Below are 25,331 nucleotides of genomic sequence, written 5' to 3'. Positions count from 1 at the left end.
TTTAGAGTTTTATTTTATTTTCTAATTGACGTATAATAATTATACATATCTATGGGGTACATAGTGATGTTTCAATACATAAACTATATAGTGATCAATCAGCTTAATTATATGTATCACACATCATCTCAAACATTTATTTATTTTTGTTAGGAACATTCAATATTATTCTAGCTATTTGAAACTATATAATATACTATTGTTAACTATCATCATTCTAAAGTAGAACACTAGCACTCTCAATCTGTTTTCTCACTAGGATGGATAATGCATCTGTAAACCTGAAACGTACCCATTCTCCTTGAAGGCAAATGGTAAGGTCTGCAGTTTTTTATGTGTTTGGTTAAATAGTTATGGTTGCTGGAGGTGAGAAGAGGAAAACTGACATACTCTTCTAATGCCAAAAAACCCACATACTCTTCCTCCCTTTATTTAGCTCATTTATTAATTATTTTGCATTTCTCAAACAACATTTGAATTAATTTAATTAAAAAATAGCTACCATCCAGCTTATGGTAGGTAATATTGAATAAATAGCAGCAGTGGTGTTAAAACAGGAATATCAACTATGTAACTTTTTTCTTTCCAAATTAGCCATTTTAGAAAAGATTGATAATAAATTTCTGGGGTAGGGTTTTCAATCTTTTTGAAGTAAGATTTCACTTCAAAAATTATGCCATGTCTTTTTTTTTTTTTTTAAACTACAGTAGACACTTATGTTACTCTTTCCTGTTACTGACTGTTTTTCGTGACCATCAACATGAATTTCAGGCTCCCTTTTCAGTAGCTAGTCATTCTTTCGTTCTTTTTTTTTTTTTTTTTTTTTTTTTGACACAGAATCTTGCTCTGTCACCCCAGTCTGGAGTGCAGTGGTGCGATTTCGGCTCACTGCAACCTCTGTCCCTGGGTTCAAATGATTCTCATGTCTCAGCCTCCTGAGCAGCTGGAATTACAGGCGCCCGCCACCACACCTGGCTAATTTTTGTATTTTTAATAGAGATGGCGTTTTGCCATGTTGGCCAGGCTGATCTCGAACTCCTGACCTCAAGTGATCTGCTCGCCTTGGCCTCCCAAAGTTCTAGGATTACAGGCGTGAGCCACTGTGCCCAACCCACTTTTGTTTTCCTTTATCTGCCATCTTGATATGACCATTTAACCTTTCATTTCTATTTGTTGATTCTCTCGTGTACTTTTTCTTTCACCCTGTTTTGTGTATTTTTTAAAGGCACCCTGGCTAACTAGCCACACTTTCATTTTTCAGTTTTGGACATAAAGGTTAACTCAATGCCAGCTCTTAAACAGCACTTTATTTGGTTAAATAATTTATCAGGAGAACTAAATGACCATGGTTTTGTGTCACTAAGAACATCTTCTCGTTATTCTCATCTTGTATTCAAATGCTCTGTTGTAAATAGAGAAAATGCTTTTAATTTCTTTTTATTTATTCAATATAAATAGACGCCTTATGAAGAAATTAACCATTCTTCCTCACCTGATATTAAAAGTTTTGTCACTTAGTTTATACAGTTTAGTCTTACGGTTGAATAGTACTTATATATTTTAATCATGTTGGAGTAAACTAGCCAGGTATTCATTGACTTTGTCTGCAATGACTGATTATCCCTCATTTTGTGTGGCTGTTGATTTATTTTTTGAGTTATTCATATGGAAATACTTTCTTTCCCAAGTAGATCATTGCCCTAAAGTACTTTTCAATGTAAGAAATATAATATTGAACTTTTCATTTTGTCATGAAGTCTCAAATATAGGCAATGACTCTAATGTGACTCTATTCTTTGATTTGTGTCTTTTAACATCTGAAAATACTAGCTATTAGGAAAGAAAATTATGGCTCTCCAAATGGTAATGTAACACCATGGGATGACTCCCTTGTTTTCATAGATGACATGTTAGTGCTTATCTATACTTTAACCATCATAGGTGACTGCTTGAGCAGTGTCATCAGGGAATAGTGTGCAAATACATAGGACTTCATTTAACAATACTCAGTGGGATAGAACAGGAAGCAAAACCTTACCCTCTCTGCATTATAGGCTTTTCTGCAAAATGGGAAGCTGTCACTTCATCTGTGAAGCCTCTTCTAGGTATAAAGTCTCCAATAACTCTGATTGTTTTTATTTTAAGTATAAGATTATACATTTTAGTAAAAGCAAAAAGGATTTTAAAGCTTATTTTCATTTATTTTTAATTTCAATTTTATTTTAGATCAGAGGGTACATATGCAGATCTGTTACAACGGTATACTGTGTGAAGTTTGGGCTTCCATTTATCTTGTCACACAAATAGTGAACATAGTACTCAATAGGAAGTTTTTTAGTCCTTGCTTTCTCACTTCTCTAATTTGGTGTTCCCAGTATCTAGTGTTCCCATCCTTATGTCTATGGGTACCCAAGATTTAGCTCCACTTATAAGTGAAAACATGCAATATTTGATTTTCTGTTCCTGTGCTAATTTGCTTAGGATAATGGCCTCCAGGGGCATCCATGTTTCTGCAAAGGGCCTGATTTCATTCTTTTTTGTGGCTGTGAAGTATTCCATGGTGTATATGTACCACATATTCTTTATCCAATCCAGCATCAATGAGCACCCAGGTTGATCCCATGTCTTTGCTGTGGTGAATTCTGTTGCATAGTTGTTGGTAGAACAATTTATTTTCCTTTGGGTACATATGCAGTAATGGGAGTGCTGGGGTGAATTGTAGTTCTATTTTTAAATACTTGAGAAACCTCCAAACTGCTTTCCACAGTGGCTAAACTAATTTACATTCCTACCAACAGTGAACAAGCATTCAAAAAGGACTTTAAAAAAATAAAGATATTTTAAATGATTCATGGCTCAATATTTAGAATTTATTGTGGTAGACAATAACTGGTGAATATTAGGGATATGTTGGATTATAGCTATAGCTACCTTTATTTACATTTTCAAATGTATGTGCATTGAAGAAAGAAATTTAAATGTGCAGGTTGCCCTATGCCCTCAGAATATTAAACGAAGGCAATAAAACATGATAAAACAAAACAAAATGGAAATTAGAAGTTTTTACATATTGACTAAAACCCTGCCCTGAAAAGTCCAATGCATACATTTAATATGTCTACTACCATGAAACTGAGATGAAAGGATGTTGCCATGATATTATACTGACTGTATTAGGCTGTTCTTGCATTGCTATAAAGAAATACCCAAGGCAGGGTAATTTATAAAGAAAAGAGATTTAATTGACTCATCATTCTGCAGGCTGTACAAGCATGGTGCCAGCATCTGCTTAACTTCTGGGGAGGTCTCAGGGAGCTTTGACTTATGGCGGAAGGCAAGATGGGGGCAGGCATGTCACGTGGCCAGAACAGGAGCAAGAGAGAGAATGTGAGGGGAGTTGTCACACACTTTTAGTCAACCAGATCTCCCAAGAGTTCAGTCACTATGATGAGGACAGCACCAAAGGGATAATGCTAACCCAGCACCAAAGGGATAATGGTAAACCGTTAATGAGAAAGCCACTCCCATGATCCAAACATCTCCCACTAGGCCCCACCTCCAACACTAGGCATTACATTTCAACATGAGATTTGGCAGGGACATATATTGAAATGATATCACTGACTCTTCAGAAAATCCAACATTAAAAATGCTAAATGCATAACAGAAGTTAAGTTTATTAGTTCCATGTTACACAGGGAGTACTTGTAGGTTTTCTTTGAAAGGAGCCATTTATGATTCCTTCATTAGTGCATTTATAATATGATTCCATGTGCAAAATTTCCATTTCCACACAGTTTCTTGGTAACAAATCTCTTGTGTGAAGCAAGGTCTACTTGTAATCTTATGCTTTACTAAGCAAGGCTGAGTAGCCTCAAGGTCATTCAGACAAGTTTTTGGCTTCTGTGAGAAGACAGACCCAAGCTATTTAAGGAATATCTGGCTGCTGGAGAGCCTGAAGCCAAATTTGCAGCTCATCACTAGCAAGTGTATGTTTTTCAGATGTTAACTCGACTTCCGGCTCCATCTAACTTTTCCATACTTATTTTTTCCTTTACCTTGTTTAAAAATACTCTCAATTCAAAACATTTTGAATTTCTCTATATTAAAAACAATATCAGTAACCTGCCTTAAGTTCCTTTTGATGCATATCTGGATATGAATTTAAAAACAAGAGTGAATAATTTGTGTGATTATTAGGAAGCTCAAAAGAGCAGAATTAAGAAACAGCCTATTGCCAAAATTATTTTTATGCTAGAATCAAAAATGAATAACCATAAAAAAATTACTTCTTAACAAGAAATAACTTATTTGTTGAAAAACACAAATAATTAAATATGCCTTAAGTTAAATATATGGCTTTACTTGAAGTAATCCTAATACTATAGTACTTACTTATAAATTAAATTCCAAACAGTTTATGGATCTGCAAAAGATTATGACATTTTGAAAACTCTATTTCAATATTTAAAATGGCACATTGAAGTGTGATTCTCATGAAAATACCTATGACATCTACATTAATACACACTGGAAAGATAGTAATCAGTGAACTTCTGTGATTTCCACATGAATCAACAGTGGAACATTGCTTAATCTACCACTCAATTACATCATGTTTAATTTATGTGGAAATGTTTGGAAATGCTTAAAATGTCAGTGGTAAATCATTTTACAGTCTTAATTAAACACTTTTCTATGATAAATTGCTCTATAAACAAAGTAAAATACTATTCTTACATAACTATCAATTTATTGTGAAAGACTTCAACCCCAAATCATTATAGTTTCTTCTTTGTATGAGCCAAAGCTTGTATCCTTCAAGGATTCATTTTCCTGTCATGTGGCAAATAATTTTAATACTCATAAAATGCTTATTTCCATCCCATAGCTGGTTATCATTTTTTTAAACTCACAATATTTATTTCTTAATATATAACTATCATAATGAGTTATAGAGTCTCCAAAAATGATTAATTCTTAAACTTTGACACTCTTTCCCCCAATAATAAGGTACTGAATGTAATATACTAAAGAGTAATGTTCTCCTCCCAAACTCCATTACTTTTATTATACAGAATATTTAAGAAAGGAGTTCAATTTCACGGTAGAAACTAGTTGAAATGTAATTTTTATGTTTGGCACATGAAAGATTTTATGTTAAGCTGAGATATAAATGTTTTGAATCAGAAAAAAATACTATCTAAAATCAATAACTTCACAGGTACAGTCTCTATAACTATAAAATCCAGGAAATGAGAGTCCCATTAGGGTTTAAATCACTATTTGATTAAATGTTTCAATCAAACCCATTTTGTAATGTTTTATATGCACACTTACCTAAAATGTAGTATTATTCAAGAGCTATGATTGCTGTATGTAATGTAATTTAGTTAAAATGGATGCAAATTCATATGATTCCAGTTACATATGAACTTAAAATTAGATGTCTGCTGCTTTTTGTATCATTTTCCAGAAAAATGAGTCAACAACCAATTAGGAAACTACCAGTCAACTCTTGGTTACAAATTGACAGAAACCATTAATAACAAAGCAACACAGTATGAGTATAATACACCAAAAGGAACATAGGTAGTGTACTACTGGGCTTGTTTTTCAGCTGAGGCCTCAATGGAACTTTATGAGTCTCCTCCTCTACTTCACTTCCTTTGCCTTCAGTTTGAATCTCACTGGGTCAGAGTGAGGGATCTGAACCCCTCGTGGCCCTCCTGAATCAGGTTGCAGTATAATTTCGTTGACACTTTCTCCCAATCCCCAAGTATAGCAATAACTCTACTTTCCCCCAAGAGGAACAAGAAAACACAATAACACATTAACAACAGTGACAATCTTTTTATTTCCCTGTTTACTTACGGCATTAAAACTCCAAACTCGTACAGCCTTAATTTCCAAATCAATGCAATATTACTGTGTCTCTTGGTAGAGAATTCCCCTTTTCTTGGTGCTATGCTATCAGAGTCCAAAATCAAAAGGACAGAAAGCAGACAATTAGAATGTGTCAATAAGTGTAATCTCAAAGGCTTGCATCCCAGTTTCCAGTCCTAGGACTCCAGATGCATATATTTTAGCTAAGGGGGTAAAAGAATGCCATGTGGTAGTCACTTATTCAGAACATAAACTGTATTCTGCAGGACAGCACCTCAAATTTGCAAGCTATTGACTCTGAATGAAGCTCATCTGAGTTTTCATGGAGTATGCAATACCCACAAATCCCTTGAACATTAGCTCATTGCTTTGTTTCTCTATAAAGTTATTTCCTTTAAACTGAAGCAACTTTGTGTGGGATACCATGCCCTTGCATATGGTAGACAATCTATAGATAGAGCAAGGACAGAGAAAAATGATCAATAAAAGAAAAAAAATCCAGAATAAATATTTATTGCAAGAAGGAAAGATTTCTGCTACTCACTCCTTATTCCCTAAAAGATGGCAGTTGCCCACTCCGGACAACCTGACACCAAATAGTTCTTTGGTCCTTCTAGGTATAATGCTTATAAGGACTTATGATGGTCTACTGCTATTAGAAAATGGAGTTACAATAATACAGGGAAGAGATCTTACTGTGTGGACATCTCATGATGTGAACGGCATACTCACTGCTAAAGGAGACTTGTAGCTGTCAGACAACCATTTACTTAAACATCAGGCTCTGTTACTTGAAGGGCCAGTGCTGCGACTGCGCACTTGTGCAACTCTTAACCCAGCCACATTTCTTCCAGACAATGAAGAAAAGATAGAACATAACTGTCAACAAGTAATTGCTCAAACCTATGCCACTCGAGGGGACCTTTTAGTGTTTCCCTTAACTGATCCTGACCTCAACTTGTATACTGATGGAAGTTCCTTTGTGGAAAAAGGACTTCAAAAAGCGGGGTATGCAGTGGTCAGTGATAATGGAATACTTTAAAGTAATCCCCTCACTCCAGGAACTAGTGCTCAGCTGGCAAACTAATAGCCGTCACTCGGGCACTAGAATTAGGAGAAGGAAAAAGAGTAAATATATATACAGACTCTAGGTATGCTTACCTAGTCCTCCATGCCCATGCAGCAATATGGAGAGAAAGGGGATTCTTAATTTCGAGGGAACACCTGTCAAACATCAGGAAGCCATTAGGAGATTATTATTGGCTGTACAGAAACCTAAAGAGGTGGCAGTCTTACACTGCTGGGGTCATCAGAAAGGAAGGGAAAGGGAAATAGAAGGGAACTGTCAAGCAGATATTGAAGCCAAAAGAGCCACAAGGCAGGACCCTCCATTAGAAATGCTTATAGAAGGACCCCTAGTATGGGGTAATCCCCTCCAGGAAACCAAGCCCCAATGCTCAGCAGGAGAAATAGATTGGGGAACCTCATGAGGACATAGTTTTCTCCCCTCAGGATGGCTAGCCACCAAAGAAGGAAAAGTACTTTTGCCTGCAGCTAACCAATGGAAATTACTTAAAACCCTTCACCAAATCTTTCACTTAGGCATTGATAGCACCCATCAGATGGCCAAATTATTATTTACTGGACCAGGCCTTTTCAAAACTATCAGGCAGATAGTCAGGGCCTGTGAAGTGTGCCAAAGAAATAATCCCCTGCACTGCAGGCCATACATTTCAATCCCTATATCTTTAACCTCCTTGTTAAGTTTGTCTCTTCCAGAATCAAAGCTGTAAAACCACAAATCATTCTTCAAATGGAGCCCCAGATGCAGTCCATGACTAAGATCTACCGTGGACTCCTGGACCGGCCTGCTAGCCCATGCTCTGATGTTAATGACATTGAAGGCACCCTTCCCAAGGAAATCTCAACCGCACCACCCCTACTATGCCCCAGTTCAACAGGAAGCAGTTAGAGCGGTCTTCGGCCAACCTCCCCAAAAGCACTTGGGTTTTCCTGTTGAGAGGGGGGACTGAGAGACAGGACTAGCTGGATTTCCTAGGCCGACTAAGAATCCCTAAGCCTAGCTGGGAAGGTGACCGCTTCCATCTTTAAACACGGGGCTTACAACTTAACTCACACATGACCAATCAGATAGTAAGGAGAGCTCACTAAAATGCTAATTAGGCAACAACAGGAGGTAAAGAAATAGCCAATCACCTGTTGCCTGAGAGCACAGCGGGAGGGACAATGATTGGGATATAAACCCAGGCATTCAAGCCGGGAACAGCAACCCCCTTTGGGTCCCCTCCCTTTGTATGGGAGCTCTGTTTTCACTCTATTTCACTCTATCAAATCTTGCAACTGCAAAAAAAAAAAAAAAAAAAAAGGATCATTTGTAAAGACCGTAGCCATATTACCATTGGTAAGAACTCCATGTTGTTGAAACCATGAATAACCTTCATTCCTTCCATGATGAACATGTGGTTCTTGAGTCCACTGGAATTTTCTGAGAAAGAAGGGTGACCTATGTCTACTGAGTGGGTCACCTTATTCACACTAGAGGCTTTGTGGTGAATATATAACTTTCCAAGAAATATATTCTCGTTCTGGGCTCACTATAAAGGGTCATACCCCTTCAGCATACCCTTTCCCTAAACTTCCTCCACAATGCTCCGAGTTCACTATTTTCAAGTGCCTGGCTGTCTAACCAGTGCCTTAACAGCTGAATTGGTGTAGGTTCCTGTCCTAGTTATTGTTGTTGCATAAAAAATTAACCCACAGCTTTGTGTTTTAAAACAATCACTTTATTCTAATCATGGATTCTGTAGGTAAGGAATTGGAGTGGGAGACAATTTATCTTTGCTCCATGATGTCTGTGACCTCAGTTAGGAAGTCTCGAAGCCGGGGATGACTCAATGACTGTGGGCTGGAAGCATCTGAAAGCTTGTTCATTCACATATCTAGTACCTAAACTGGTCTGACTCAAAGACTAGGACTGGTGACTGGGGCACCTACACGCAGCCTGTCTTGGCAACCACACAGCATGTGACAACTACAGGGTAGTAGGATTTGTTCCAGGTGACCACAGGAAATAATTTAATTAGCTGTTTCACTTTTCCATGCTAGGATGAGGCAGATCTAAATTCCATCCCTAAAATGATTAGGATTTTGAATTCCTTCAGCCTCAACAAGGTCAGATACAAACCCTAGATTCTGCCCATTTCACTGAGGCTCTGTGCTGTAACTAGCGACTGGTAACAATTTCTGTTTAAATGAGGGTCTTTTGCTGCACAACAAAAACAGACTCTGGCTTTACTAACCAGAAAAGAACTACACTGGAAGAATATAGGTTGGCTCAGACCGTCCATAGGAAGGCTAAATAACCACGCTCGGGAAATGGGCCTTAGAGAGTGGGAAGAGAAAATGTATCTAAACTTATATCTCAGTAACAGCTTGATAGGACATTGTCACTAGCAGTGCCACCACTAGGTCCTCACCATTGCTGCTGGCATGAACAGCTACCACTACTATGACTACTTGACCTAGTCAAGTTCTACTGCCTCCTCCAGAACAACCTCTAACTATCCCAATATGTCACTTACTACAGATCCAACATTCCTGCATTGAATATCCTGTTGGTTTACTAAGAGACATGCCTATATCTTAGTTCATGGGGTGAGAAGAGAGGTTAAATGTTCTTTCCAGTTCCCTAGAGGGAAGTGGGGTTTTGCCCCACCACATTTACACAACAAAATTCCTCCCAAGTAGAAAAGGGGCTTAGATTATATGTAGACAAAAATAAAGCAAATACCCACTGAACATATTAATCTCATTATTCAATAATTAAAATGATTGAATGGGTGAATTAAGAGTGAATTAGTTCATATAATTGCTTTAACTCTTTTCATTTATAAAATAAGGGTTTGACCTATGATCTCTGATTTTTATTATAACTTTAAATTCTTTTTTAAAAATTATTGTCAGCCGGACATGGTGGCTCATACCTAAAATCCCAGCATTTTGGAAGGCTGAAGTGAGAGGATCACTTGAGACCAGGAGTTCGAGACCAACCTGGGCAACAGGGAGACACTGTTCCTACAATAAATATTTAAAAATTAGCCAGGCATGGTGGTGCATGCCTGCGGTCCTAGCTACTCAGGAGGCTGAGGTGGGAGGATCACTTGAGCTTGGGCTGTCAAGGCTGCAGTGAGCCATTACTGGGCCATTGCACTCCATCCTGGGCAACAGAGCAAGACTCTGTCTTAAAAAAAAGAAAAAAATATATTGTCAGTATTATTTGCAGAGTCTCATCCACATGGTGGAGCCATATGCCCAGGACTTGGCAGTACCCACTGCACGAATATCATGAAACTCCTAATGAACCAAGTGGGCTAACATTTTGATGTTCCAATGGCTTGTTTTGTGTGTGTGTATAAAACAGGTGTAACTAAAGATTGTTGAACAAAGTTGGTTAAATGTAGTGCTTCTGCATCTAATTTTCCATTGTGTAAGCAGAAATGTGAGAATTTTTTTTTGACATCATCTCATTTTGCTTTCTGAACTACAGCACAGATTGATTGTCTAGAGAGAGTGTATAAACTAGCAGACAGCAAACTCAGGAAACACCTTTCCCAAGGATGCAGGTTCTTGGTACAGAAACCCTTTCATGAGAGACTAGGTTCCAAGGTTTACTATGAGGAAATTTGGGAACTTTCTGTTTAATTCACCTCCTCTGAGTCATTCCTTCAGTAGCCTAGATCTCACCTCTGAGAATGATTCAGCCTTTTTAAGCCAATACAGAATCTTTTCTCCCTCCTTTGGGAAAGATTGCAAATATTCTTGGAGCAAAAGGTGATGACACTCCAGAACTGGCTGGCTTTCCTCTTCACAGTGGATCTGTGATGGTTCCCAAGGAAAATACCTACAGGGAATCTCCCTGGCTTCATCTTTTGGCAGCCAATGCCAAACCAAGCTCAAATCTTCAGAGAAGATTTCACTTGCAGTGGCTCTCAGAGTATGTTTTATTATTGAAAAATTGGGAGTAGTAAGAGTACCTGGAGCATATGGTGGTTGTGAAAACTAAGTGAGATGAGTTTTGAACAGTGCAGGGCCTACAGTAAGCACTAGAAATGCATTACATATTACTCTTATTATTTAAAATGATGCCCAAATTCCTTTGTGGGACATTCAGCACCCCTCATGATCTTGACCCTGCTTTCTTGTCTGGCTTTAACTTATCATTCTCCATACCGTTCTTTCCCTGGCACCAGCAAAGCTCTGCTCCACCCTTACTGAACTACTTGTAGTTATCTTGAAACTTTCATCCTTTCTCTTGGCTTAGGGCTTTACACATGCAGCTCTCTTCTTCTGCCTAGAACATCCTATTCTACATAATTTGTCATATTAAATTCTACTCATTCTTTGAGACCTTGCTTCATAGTTATCATTGCAAAAGCTTTTCTGTTCTCCAAACTTGGGCCTGGTCCTATTTCTTACTAGATGCCCTTTAGTACTGTCTTAGTCCATTCAGGCTGCAATAACAAAACACCATAAACTGGGTGACTAACAAACAACAGAAATTTATTTCTCACAGCTCTGGAGGCTAGGAAGTCCAAGATAAAGGCACTGGCAGGTTCAGTGTCTTGTGAAGGCTTACTTTCTAGTTCATAGATGGTGCCTTGTTGCTAGGGGCGAGGGTACCTCTGGAGCCTCTATTAAAAGGGCACTAATCCCATTCATGGGGGCTCTGTCCTCATGACCTAATCACCTCCCAAAGACTTCACCTTCTAATACCTTGGGTTAGGATTTCAACATATGAATTTCAGACCATAGTAAGTACCCGCTGTTTACCCCTTTGTAAAAGTTCATTGTAAACTACTTGATTCTTTGGCTATCTCCCCGACTTCCCCATAAGATTCTTAGAGGTAGAATTTCCTGATGGTATAGCATATCACAGTGCCTGGTACATAGTGCATATCCCATAAATAAAGGAATAATGAGTAAATAGGCCACTTATGGCATGATAATTATTTCAAAACTGAAACAAAGAAAAGCAAGATATATTGGTGGCAATTATAAAACATCATGTATGTTTTCTGCCCAAAATATTCAAGCATACTTGGAATACATAAATAAAGAATCATTTGGGGTATAAATATGTCTTATTCAAAATGGAAATTTGTAATCATTATGTATCACATATTTAAATGAATGTACTATAAAATATAATTAATGCTACAAGAAAATTATTGCACCAGATAGAGAAAATCAAATTGGTAAATTGATTAATTATATTCCTAATTATTTCTTATGTTTTTGTTTTCCTTTTTGTTTTTCAATTAGGGCATCTGCCTTAACTTTGGCATAAAGATGTTCACTGATCCTGGCTTACTGGACTTTAATCCAGTACTAATGACTTGAAGCACACTGTGAACTACAAACATATTTTCATTCATCATGGCAGATGCTCTTTGAGACTTGCATTGTGAGGACAGAAGTTCAATTAATGTGTTTCCCATTTGTTCTTCTGACAGATAGAGGCCAAATGACACAATGGGAAGATCTTCAACTAAGTGTCAAGAAAAAAAACTAGTGTTCTAGTGTTCTAGAGTCCTCTTTGCCACTTAAAATAGCCTTGTGACTATAAGTGTGTCATCCATCATCTTGGAGGTTCAGAAATGGAAAGGAAAGACATTTTGTAAGTGGCATAGCATAAATGTCGATAGAATCCTGGCTTTGTCACTCCAACTTAGGTGACCACTAAACCATCTGTTTCCATTTTCTCTTTCACTTATTTAATATACATTTAGTGGTTAGCATAAACTGACACTGTATTAAATAATTAAAAAATGAAATAAATGGTTGTTTTCTAGAGAAATGCAGCATTTAGTGTGAAAGGCAGACATCCAAACCTCACATGATATGGTCAATAAAAGCCTTTCTCAAATTTTTATGTGTATAGGAACCACCTGAGGATCTCCTTAAAATGCAGATTGTAGTTCACTAGGTCTGGAGTGGGACCTGGGATTCCTCATTTCACACAAGCTTTCAGGCTATGGATACTGCTGATCAGTGAATCACAGTTTGAGAAGTGAGTGTAATAAAATATAAACAGAGATATGCTATCGGAGCACAGAAGAAAAGAAACTAACTGAACTATGTAGCATCCAAAGAGGAAGTGAGATGGAGTTGAAGGATGAGTAACAAAAGATGCAAAGGAAGGCATTTAAATGTCTTTGAGTAGAGGCACTATTTTATACAGAACACAGAGGTATGAATTGCCATGGTGTGAGTGTAGAAAAATAATCCCACACTGGGGAGTCATGTACAGGGAGACCAGTTTCCAGGAAGAGCAACAGTTCACTTAGGAGGTAATGAAGGCCTGAATTACTTTAATGTGTTCATGTGATTATTCATAGCTGGGTTTTCTAAAAGGTGTAGTGGAGAGGGCCTAATGAAGGGGAAAACAGGGAGGATAAAAAGAAAAAGGAAATACATTTCTCCCAATATATTTGTAAGGTAAAAAGTGACAAGGCCATGGCCAGGTTCAGTGGCTCATGTGTGTAATCCCAGTGCTTTGGGAGGCTGAGATAGGAGGATCACTTAAGGCCGGGAGTTCAAGATCAGCCCAGGCAACATAGCAAGACCCTATCTCTACATAAAATTAGCCAAGTGTGGTGCCACGTGTCTGTAGACCTGACTACTTGGGAGACTGAGGCAGAAGGATCACTGGAGCCCAGGAGTTCAAGGTTACAATGAGCTAAGACCATGCCACTGCACTCCAGCCTGAGTAACAACAGAGCAAGACCCTGTCTCAAAAAAAAAAGAACGAAAGAAAGAAAGAAAAACAAAAACAAAAAAGAAAAAGCAAATGACAGAACCAAATCGCTGATCATAAGTGGCTGAGGGTAAAAGGGAAGAGAGACAGGAAAATGTATTGCTCTGGTGACTGGTAATGTTGTTTTTACTCAAGATAATGGTTATACTAGGAGAAACAGTTTCTGATTTGTTGGAGGAGGTAAAAAGTGAAGACAAAATGAATTTGAACATTGAAAATTTAATGACTGAGGGACATATTTCCAGGGCCACTCTAGGTTTAAAGATCTATTATTGCTTCCCTATTATTAAGTAAATTTTCTTTGAATGCTGCATAGAGTGGCTACTTCATATTTTATAATAAATTTAAACAACAATTTTGAAAAAAATTAACATTTTAGCATCATTTCATGAGTCCTTTGAGTGACTTCATTTTCTCATTTGTAAATTCTTTGTGTATTCCTTAAAGTTGGGTGTTATGACTTTTAATAGTACTAGGAATAATGCCAGCAAGATGGCAGAGGAAGGTGCCTAGACCTTGCTCCCCAACAGAAACACTGACTTAACAACAATACACAGCTCAAAAAGCCTTTATGACAATGGTAGAATTCAGTTAGAAAGTTGAAGTACACCAGGCAAACACAAAGTCAAGAATAGCCCCATTGAAATGGGAAGGAGAAGCAAGCTCCTCCTAAGCTGTTACAGTTCATAATCTGAATGAAAAGCCCCAATGTACAGCTTCTCCCTTGGGGGAAAGAAGAAGATTGGAATGTATGTCCAAGTTTCAGCTTTTGGGGTGGGAGGAGGGCACTGCCTGAGAGATTGGTTTCTATCTCTCCTAACTTGGAGCATTAACAGGGAACCGGGATGCTTTGGATGCCTGAGAACAAAATGCAGCTCAGTGAATTGTGGCAGCACCAGAGAAACTGCAGTACTACAGACAGACATCAGAGAGAGCAAGAGATGACAAGTTCCTGAAAAATAAACTGGCAAACCTCTCACTATAAAATTACATGCACAAGTTCAGGGAAGATACATTCCCATAAAAGGCTTGTGAGGCCACTAGAATCTCTATGCAGGCTGATTTATGAAGGTCTTCCCCGTACAAAACCAGTGCACAAAGATTGGGAGAAGTGGCTGTGTTTTAAATGCAAAAATCACAACAAAATGTAAGGCATACAAAGAAATAAGAAAACATGGCCATTTCAAAAGAATAAAGCCAATTTCCCAAAACCAATCCTAAAGAAACAACAAGATCTGTGAAAGTAGCTAACAAAGAATTTAAAATAATCATCTTAAAGAAGCTCAATGTGCTTTTAGAGAAGACAGAAAACTAAACAAAATCAGAAAAATGATGCATGAACAAATTGAGAGTATCATTAAATAGATTTTTTAAAAACCTAGTAAAACAGAACCAAACAAATTCTGGAACTGACAAATAAAATAACTGAATTGAAAAATTCACTAGAACAGATGAAAGTAGACTTGATCAAGCAGAAGAAGGAATCAATGACTTCAAAGACATTGAAATTTCAAAGGTCACATGAAATTATCAAGAGAATAACAACAACAAAAGAACAAAGAAAAGTGTTGAAAGCCTAAGGAACTTATAAGACACCATCAAGCAGAGCAATATATACATTATAAAAGTTTCAGAAGAAGAAGAGAGAGAATGGGGCAGAGAGCTTATCTGAAGAAATAATTCCCAAATCTGAGAAAGAAAATTGTTGTCCAAATTCAAAAAGCTCAAGGAACTATAATGTTGATGAATGTAAAAAGGCCCACACTAAGACACATTATAAAGTCAAAAGACAAAGACAAAAAGAGAGTCTTAAAAGCAGCAAGAGAAAAGTAACTCATCACATACAGGGGAACTTCCATAAGATTATAAGTGGATCTCTCAGCAGGAACACCTGCTTTACAAGAGAAGAAAGATCTCAAATCACCAACCTAAATTTACACCTTAAGTAACTAGAAAAAGAAGCTCTAACTAAACCTACAGTTACCTAAAGGAAAAAAATAATAAAGGGTAGAGCAGAGATTAATAAAATACAGAAGAGAAAAAAGTCAGCAGAACTGAGCTCATTCTTTCAAAAGACCAACAAAATTGACAAACTAATCTTCTCAAACTCTTCAGAAAAATGGAAGTGGGGGAACACTGCCTCTTGATGCAAAATCCCTCAACAAAATACTAGCAAACCAAATCCATAACACATTAGAAGGATTATACATCATGACTAAGTGGAATTTATTCCTGGAACGTGAGGATGGTTCAACATATGAAAATCAATCAATGTTATACACTACATTAAGAGAATGATGGGCAAAAACCATGTGATCATCTCAATTGATGCAGAAAAGGCATTTTGCAAAACTCCAAAAACTTTCATCATAAAAACACTCAACACAAAAGGAAAATAAAAAGGGAATGACATCCACATAATAAAGGCCATATGTGAAAAGCCTACAGCCAACATCATGCCAATGGTGAAAAACTGAAAACTTTTCCTCTAAGATCAGAAGCAGGGCAAGAATACCCACTCTTGTCACTTCCCTTCAACATAGCACTGGAATACCTAGCCAGAGCAATCAGACAGGAAAAAGATATAAACAGAATCCAAACACAAAAGGACTAAATACAATTATCTATGTTTACAGATGGCATGATATCTTATGTAGAACACCCTAATGATCCTATAAGAAAACCTGTTGGAACTAATAAACATATTCAGCAAAGTTGAAGAATACAAAATCAACATGCAAAAATCAGTTGCATTTCTATATATTAACAGTAAACAACCTGAAAACAATTTAAGAGAAAATATGATTTTCAATAGTATCAAAAAGAATACTTAGGAATAGGCTGAAGCCAAGAGGCAAAAATCTTGTACACTGAAAACTATAAAACGTTGCTGAAAGAAATCAACAAAGACAGAAACAAATGGAAATGCATCATGTTTGTGGATTTCAAAACAATATTGTTAAAATATCTACCCTACCCAGATCAATCAATGAATTCAACGCAATCACTGTCAAAATCCTAATGGCATATTTTTTGTAGAAATAGAAAAAAAGAATCCTAAAATTCATATGGAATCTCAAAGGACAATGATGAAATGATCTTCTACAAAGGCACCAAGGCTATATAAGAGAGAAAAGACAGTCTCTTCAGTGAATGATGTTGGGAAAACCGTGTATCTATATCCAAAAGAATGAAATTCAACCCCTACCTTATGCCATATACAAAACTTAAAATGGATTAAAGACCTAAATGTAAGATCTGAAACTATAAAACTCCTAAAAGAAAACACAGGAAAAAATCTTCATGGCATCGGATTTGGCAATGATTTCTTGGATTTGACACTGAAAGCACAAGCAACAATAGCAAAAACAGACAAATCGGACTAATGTAACTTGAAAACTTCTGCACAGCAAATAAAACAATCAACAGAGTGAAAAGGTAACTTATGAAATAGGAGAAAATATTTGCCAACTATATATCTTATAAGGGGTAAATATCCAGAATGCATAAAAAACTACTAAAACTCAACAAGAAAAAGAAAAGCAACCCAATTTAAAAAATGGGCAAAAGACTTGAATAGATATTTCTCCAAAGAAGATGTAGAAATAGCCAACAAGCCTATGAGAAGATGCTAAACATCAGTAATCATTAGGGAAATGCAAATCAAATCCACAGTAAGATATCACCTCACACCAGTTAAGATGGCCACTGTCAAAATAATCAGAAAATAACAAGTGTTGGTGAGGCCATGGAGAAACTAGAACACTTGTACACTATTGGTGAGAATGTAAACAGTACAGAGATTTCTCAAAAAATTAAAAATAGAATTATCACATGACCCAGCAATCCCACTTCTAGGTACATACACAAAAGTATTGAAAACAGGAACTCAGAAACATATTTGTGTACTGACATTCATTGCAGCATTATTCACAATAGCCAAGAAGTGGAAGCAACATTAATGTCTGCCAAAAGATGAATGGATTTTAAAAAAACATATTCAGTGTATTAATCCATTTTCATGCTGCTGATAAAGACATACCAAAAACTGGACAGAAAAAGAGGTTTAATGGACTTACAGTTCCACATGGCTGGGGAGGCCTCACAAATATGGTGGAAGGCAAAGAGGAGCAAGTCACATCTTACATGAATTGTGGCAGGCAAAGAGAGAGCTTGTGCAGGGAAACTCTCCTTTTTAGAACCATCAGATCTCATGAGACTTACTCTCTATCACAAGAACAGCACGGAAAAGACCTACCCCATGATTCAATTATCTCCCACCGGTTCCCTCCCACAACACGTGGGAACTATAGAAGCTACAAGATAAGATTTGTGTGGGGACACAGATCCAAACCATATCATTAAGCCTGAAGAAAGAAGGAATAACCCTGTTGAGATATACAACATGGAGGACATTATGTTGACTGAAATAAGCTAGTCATGAAAAGACAAATGCCATATGATCCCACTTATATGAAGTATCTAAAACAGTCAAACTTTTAGAAACAGATAATAGGATGGTGATTGCCAGGGACTAGAGGGAGGGAGAAATAGAGTTATTGTTTAATGGGCATAAGGTTGCAGTTTTGTAAGATGAAAAGAGTTCTGGAGATGGATGATGGTGATATTTGTACAACATTCTGAATGTACTTAGTACCACTGAACTGCACACTTAAAAATGGTTATAATCGTAAATTTTCTACTATGTTTTGACCACATTAAAATGATTTTGAATACAGTATCTTCTAATCTTGCCTGTGGTGGTTCGTATAATACAATTGATTTTCTATGTCTTCTTCTTAATTATTGCTAACATCATTTAAGCTGCTTTTGTACAAAAGTGATTATTGACCATATCTTCTCTTTTCACAGTACCTTTTCATTTCTCATGAGTTCTATTTGATTATATTCCAGACTCTTTAAATAAATTATTCTGAAATGATTTGTCATAAATAAATTATTTTTGGTAGTGAATAATATTGGAAGTCTAAAAGAAGTACTATATGGTAAAATGAATTTAGTAAACTTTTGTCTCTATTTGTAGAGCTGATTTCCTTTATATAATGGGAGTTTCAAAATCATGAATCCCCAGGGCCAGAGAGGTAATACAGTGTAGTGAAGCAGGCTGGGCATAAGAATTCTGGCATTAGCATTTTAATACTACCGTTGAAACTTAGCCTTGGTGCTAGGAAGATATGGGGGTTCAGTAGGAAGTGTGGCAAACTGGAGAGCATAGGGCCCAGGTAAAGGGGTAGCTATTCATAGTTCCAGGGGATTGATGCTATGTGGGAATGCACATCCTCTCAAGATCTTCTGATTTTTACAGAGAAGTAAAGATTTGCATTTTCATTTGAAATCTACTGATCTTACCTATATCGGGGCAAATATTTTAAAAATACTCTTCACAGTTGTTATGGGTTGAATGTCTTCCCTAAAAAGGTATATTGAAGACTTAACCCCAATACCTGCGAATGTGACCTTATTTTGAAATAAGGTCTTTGCAGATGTAATCAAGATACATTGAGGTCATTAGGGTGGGCCTTAATACAATATGACTGGTGCCATTATAAGAAGAAGAAAAGAGAAAAATACATACGAGAATGCCATGTGAAGACTGAAGCAGAGATTGAACAGAAGCATCTACAAGCCAAGGACCACCAAGGACTCTCAGCATCATCAGAAGCCAGAGGCGAGGTATGAAACAGATTCTCCCTCAAATTCCTCAAAGGAACCAACCTTGCCAACAACTTGATTCAAACGTCTAGCCCCCAGAACTGTGAGACAAAACATTTCTATTGTTTTTCTAAGTACCCAATTTGTGGAACTTTGTTATCGCAGTCCTGTGAAACTAATGCCATAGTAAGTAAACATACCTGTGAGTTTTATATGTTGTTTGCCACCATATCATATTAATAATCTTATTATGGATTTTTTAAAACCCAAGAATTTTTAAAAGTACATGTTTGTGGCTATGCCTCTTTGGAATATAGCAAGGTACTTTGTGTCATTATCAACATCTCCACCATCTTCTGATCTCTTACTCCAAGAGATGACCAGAAAGGTAAGTATTTGAGTTTATTACCTCAATAAACATTAAGGACTTACCAGGTACCAGTTACTGGACTAGGCACAAGAGGTAAAACTGAAAAAGAAAATCCCTTTTTCCTCAAGAAAGTTACCGTTATAAAATCAGTTCTAATACAGTAACTGTGATGATGATGGGGTAGCACAGATTGCTATAAGACAAAGGAGGAGCTCCTAACACCAACAAGAGGCTCGGAAAGTGATCATGGGGTGAACTGATAGCTTATTTGTCCTACAACTACTATACACCGGAACTAAATTCAAACCCAAACCTCGTTCTACCTTACCTCTCCTTTGGTTTTTTTCATCTGCAAAATGAGGATAACATTACTCCTTAAAGCTCTGTGGTGATTAAAAGAAATCGGAAGCACATTGTCTCAATGTCTGATCATGGTAGACCTTACTTGTGCCCACTCAAATCTGGCCTTCCTCCCTGTCCTGGATACATGGAAGACATTTCCCAGATGGAAATAGAAGAATACACTTCCCAGAATCCTGCTTGCAGTTAGGGGGAGGCTTGTGACCAGTCCTGGCCAAAGTGTGAAAGCACAGAAGGGCCAGCATGTGATTTTTCACACTCTTGTCCCCTTGCAGGGACCGAGGAGACCATGTGTTCTAGATGGTAGAGCTGCAGATGATGACATTTGTGTCATCTAGGATCCCCCAGCAACTATGTGGAATAGAACCTCTGCCAAAGGGGTCCTTTCCACATGATAAAAACAAAGCCTTGTTTTGTTAAGCCACTAGGATTTGAGAGTAAATTTTTCACAGCAATTTATCTTAATCTATCCTAATTAATATACCGGTCCATCAAACATGCTCTGCAAATGTCAGTTTTCTTCTTTCTTTTGACAATAATTTAGAAATAACCATTAAGTTTTTAAAAAGTATTAAAAGTTAGGCTGTGTATTACCCAGCTGCATACAATATTCTTATTCCAGGTTCTGAGACAAACCAAAAGCTGCTATAATAGTTGAGAAAGCAACTGTGTCCTAAGATGAGCTGAAATAAAAAATCCATTCATTGTCATAAAAAGTCACATCTCATTAAAATCATTTCTCTCATTCCTCCAGACCAAATTATTTAAGTTTTAAAATAGCAGAAGAACATTGAAAAAACATATCAATGCTAAAAATTTCAGCTTCAGGTTTCAGTCACTATTCTTAACATACCTTCAAAGGGTTTTGAAGACTTCCAGGAAGGGGTTATTCAACAAAAAGAAGTCTTTTATTTTCTCTACAAAATGGGACATAGGAAAAAAGAGATGAGAGTAAATATAATACCAACTTTTCTGCTCAAACAAATCTAAAAACTTTTGCCTAATATTCCACATCTTGATGATATGTTCTGATTTGCTAACCAACCTCATTTCTCACTTTTTCCCAACATAGACTTCATTTTAACCAAGTCTTCTCAAAGTCCACAAACGAGCCATATTCATTCCTTCTTTATGTCTTTACCCATTTGCCTGAAATGCCCTTCTCTCTTACTTGGAGAATGAGCTCTGCGTCTGCTTCCTGTGGTGGTATTTTGTCCTCCGGGATTCAATATTTTTGTATGCCTAGCAATTTTGTCTCTTTTCTGGACTATAACTCTCCAAGAACAGAAATGATTTTTTTTTTTTTTTTACACTTTACCTCCTTATCCTCAAAGCTCTGGCATAGTACTGAACACACCACCAGCAGTAAGTAAATTCCTCTTGGTTGGCTGGTCTGTGAGTGTGTGTGGAGAAGGATGGGTAATGAAGTGTGAGCAGGGAGAGTGGAAAATTGAAGTGGTTTTAGCAGAAAGTCTAGCAGCTGAAGAATCAGTCTCTGGAGGCAGGGGGGGACTTAAAAATTGTCTTCCACAGTTTTGTTTTTTAGTTGAGTATTACCAATTAGTGACCATTTAACAATAGGCTTACCACAACTGCTCCATAGAGAATGAAAGTATGCAGTGAGGCACTTCAGAAACTTTCCTGCTTGGAAGTAGCTCTGTGTGGCTGTAGAAAGAGGCCGTGGGAATGTTACTACTGTTCATATTTTAAATATCAAGTACTATATTCTCTACTATTGCCTCCACTTTTGAGAAAAACATGCATGATCACTGGGTACAATGTATGTATTGTATCATTTCACCCAAACTGTCACCCAAGTTCTGGATGTAGCACAAAGAGGTTTTATGTAACAATGTTTCAGTCTGTTAATAATGTGATGCATACTCATGTGAAGTGCATTGGTACCAGTAAGTATAAAGATTTAAGATGTGTAGGTAGATTTTTCTCAGCTTCCTGATTGTACAACAATATATTGTACCCTGTCAAAATTGCTATTTTCAAATATATTATGTTAAAATAGGTGCTGAATTAGATTTGATGTTCTGAAAATGAAAGGTCATATGCTCGAGTCAGGGCCATGAACTGAACTTGAGCGGAAGTAGAAGGAGTGGAAGTAGAGGAGGAAAGGATTGGGAGGGAGATGTTCAGTTGAGCATAGTTACTCATTGGATAAGCATTTCTTGAATGCCAGGTGCTGTTCTAGGCACCGAGGAGCTCCAAGGATCCAAGATAGACTTGCTCTCCACAACCATAGAGCATACATTCAATTTGGGGAGATAGGCAATATGCAGATGAATAAATGTTCATGATGGCTTCAGGCAGCAGTGAATTCTATGAAGAAAATAAAACAGGGTGATATACCAGTGAGGGAAGGGTTGTGGAGGAAAAACTCTATGGGGAAGTAACATGTATCAAAGGCCTAAGTGACACAAAGGAGATAGCTTTTCCTCAATGTGGGGAAAGAATGTCCCTGCAAAGGCCTATAGGCTCCAGTGAGCTTAGTATGTTTGTATTTGAGGAACAGGAGGAAGGCCAGCATGACGAAGGCAAAATGAGGGGGCAGATGAGACAGGATAGAATGGCATGGGGCCAGGCTGTAGGCCATGGCAAGGAGCTTGGGTTTTAATTCTGTTGAAGATTGGAGCACTGACGTCCTGTTTTATTGATTCTGGCAGGACCTGTGTACAGTCTGCCTCCGTGTCCACCTGTTCCTACCTGGTGGCTTCAGGTGCATGTTTTCTCCCTTTTCCTGTCCTGGCTGCTGTTTTGAGGAAACCACCATCTTTCAAACAGGAAGGCTTCATGTCTTTGAGGGATTATTTGGAGAAAACACATATTCTGTGACTCATTAGCCCTTTCTCAAAGTACACCTGGTCCTCACGTGTGGCTATTTTTGTAACAAACAGAATACTAGTTATGAAACAAACCTAAATGTGAGGATGGGTAAAATGGAGTGCCCTTTAGAAGCTCCATGTCGTCTCTTGCGGTGTTGGTCCCAGGGCCAACATATTCATATGGCTCAGTAGACACAGCACTTTGGGCCTACAATACTTTTAGGGGTACATAAAGTGACTTAATTATTTTAATAATAAAAAAGTAACTTTTAATTAAATAATATATTCACCTTTATACCAAAGCATTCATAAAATATAATTTAAATATTTTTATGGAGGAAGGGACTGAGGAAGCAAAAGGACCCATAGGGAAGTCATGATACCACCCATGTTACTGCTTATATAATAAGAGACATTAACATACTGTGTACTCTTCAATAGAATTATTATTCTGAAAGAAATACATTTTATTTTGCTTGTTTTAGCTTATTAAATTAATGGACACAACTATTTGAATAATAGACTACTGTACCATTGTATTATACATGGTATGACATATGCATAGTGTTAAAGCAAACTAAGTATGGCCTGAGAAGGACTCTGTACTTCTATATTTGAGTCCTTTTGGATGAACTGCAACCTAACTTAATAGGTAGACAAGACTGAAAGCCTAACTTAGAAGTATGTGCTTCTAACAATAGACGAGTCTTGGCCAATCCCAGCAGCCATACTTCAACCACTTATACCCTGCTGAGTGTTCAAACTGTGTTCAAATAACGCAAAATGACAGCCTGTAACAATTGAGCTGTTTCTGTACCTCACTTTCAATTCCTGTACGTCACTTTACTTTTTTTGTCTATAAATCTGTTCTGACCACAAGGCACCCCTGGAGTCCCTCTGAATCTGGTATGTTTCTGGAGGCTGCCCGATTTGCAAATTGTTCATTTCTCAATTAAACTCTTTTAAATTTAATTCAGCTGAAGTTTTTATTTTAACAATAATTATAGATATATAAGCAGAATATTTTAAAGACTAGATTAAAAGGGGAAAATAATGTTTATATAATTTTCAAGTTAATGATATATAAAATCTTTGCTCTTAATAAAATTATTATTTTTTTAGTGAAAGTTATATAATTGCATATGCTGAAATTGTGTGAAAGTCTTACTTTAATATTTTGTAACCTAAGAGTTTAGTTCAGCTTCTTAAACTTGGCTGAAAATTATACTTCACAAAGATCTGTATTTCTAATAGAAAGAGTACAGGAAAGGTGGCACTTAAAAAATCATGATACTAATTTTTCGATCCTATCTAAAAATTATGCAAATGTTTTGTTGAAATTCATCAGCGTGGTGTCTTCTTAAATACTTGTTTTTGACACCTAATCAAAGTTGTTGAACTGTTACATTTTTAGCAATGAGTTCATGACCCACTGAAATTCTTTATTTAGAAAATTTGTAAACAGGTATAAAATGTGACCAAGTTTTTTGTTGCTGGTTTGGGTTTTGTTTTTAGTGAGGAGGTCTTGCTAAGTTTCCCAGGCTGGACTCAAACTCCTGGGACTAAGCGGTCCTCCCACCTCAGCCTCCTGAGGTATTGGGACTACAGGCACCCGTTAGTGTGCTTGGCTTAAGAATTTTTCTTTTGTTTGTGTCTTTTTAATTAAGAAGCAATTATTAGAGTACTTATAGGTGACATATTTACAGCTGCTGCTAAAATGAAGCAAAATCACATAACAATAGAAATATTTCTAAAGACTCATTTTCAAAATGCTTTTTCCTTTTGTGAGTTTCTTTCAAAAAGACAGTTGATGAATCACTCATTGATAAAATACCAATTTTATCTTGATGGAATCAATTTTAAACTGTCTTTAAAAAGTATCTACCAGGTAGCATTCTACGGAGGCCTATCTGTAATTGCAGCAAAGTTCAGCAAATTTGGAGCACTTAACTAATTTGCAATGTAAACTCAATTTTTTATTTCAACAACCACTTCAAGTACTTTGGGAAGATAACCAGTAGAACACAACAATTTCGTGGTCATTGTCTTCCTCATTACAAAGTATTTAAACTTTACAATACTGAAAATAATAAGGTTTAAAAGTGACTTAATGGGACAGGGAAATCACAATCCATAGCAAAACAGTGAAAGGGAACCCAAGAGTGTTAGAGTAATTCTCAAACAGCATCGACTCTTATAATATGCCCTGGGTATAACTTAAACACTTGGTATGAACTGAACTTTGCTAATATACAGAGGGTGTGAAGGTGCCAGTGTAAATATCTATATTAATGATAAGTAAAGCTTAATTTCTTTTCTATTTTTTAGGCAAGAAATACTTATAAATTGGAGGCTTGATACTTTCATCTTG

The 25,331-nt window shown here is 37.0% G+C and overlaps 1 protein-coding gene across 14 annotated transcripts in view; it reads left to right on the top strand.

Moving 5' to 3' along the window:
• Positions 1 to 25,331, top strand: part of COBLL1 (cordon-bleu WH2 repeat protein like 1) — a 213,727-nt gene that overhangs the window by 174,412 nt on the left and 13,984 nt on the right. For 3 of the 14 annotated variants that reach the window (XR_008546619.1, XM_054679083.1, XM_054679081.1), the window contains one exon: positions 260 to 695. The exons of 9 other annotated variants lie outside the window; for them this stretch is intronic. Coding sequence is in view for 3 of the 5 variants with exons in the window: in XM_054679083.1 (XP_054535058.1) it covers positions 260 to 268 (9 nt within the window). In the remaining 2 variants the exon portion in view is untranslated. Of the gene's footprint in view, positions 1 to 259; positions 696 to 12,228; positions 23,933 to 25,331 lie in introns of those variants that run through there. 2 more of the 14 variants (XR_008546620.1, XM_009443614.4) reach the window with 1 other exon arrangement.

The sequence above is a fragment of the Pan troglodytes genome, chromosome 13 (genome assembly GCF_028858775.2).
Source record: "Pan troglodytes isolate AG18354 chromosome 13, NHGRI_mPanTro3-v2.0_pri, whole genome shotgun sequence".
NCBI classification, from domain to species: Eukaryota; Metazoa; Chordata; class Mammalia; order Primates; family Hominidae; genus Pan; species Pan troglodytes.
Note: the sequence above shows the minus strand (reverse complement) of the source record. Positions and strands in the feature narration are given on the sequence as shown.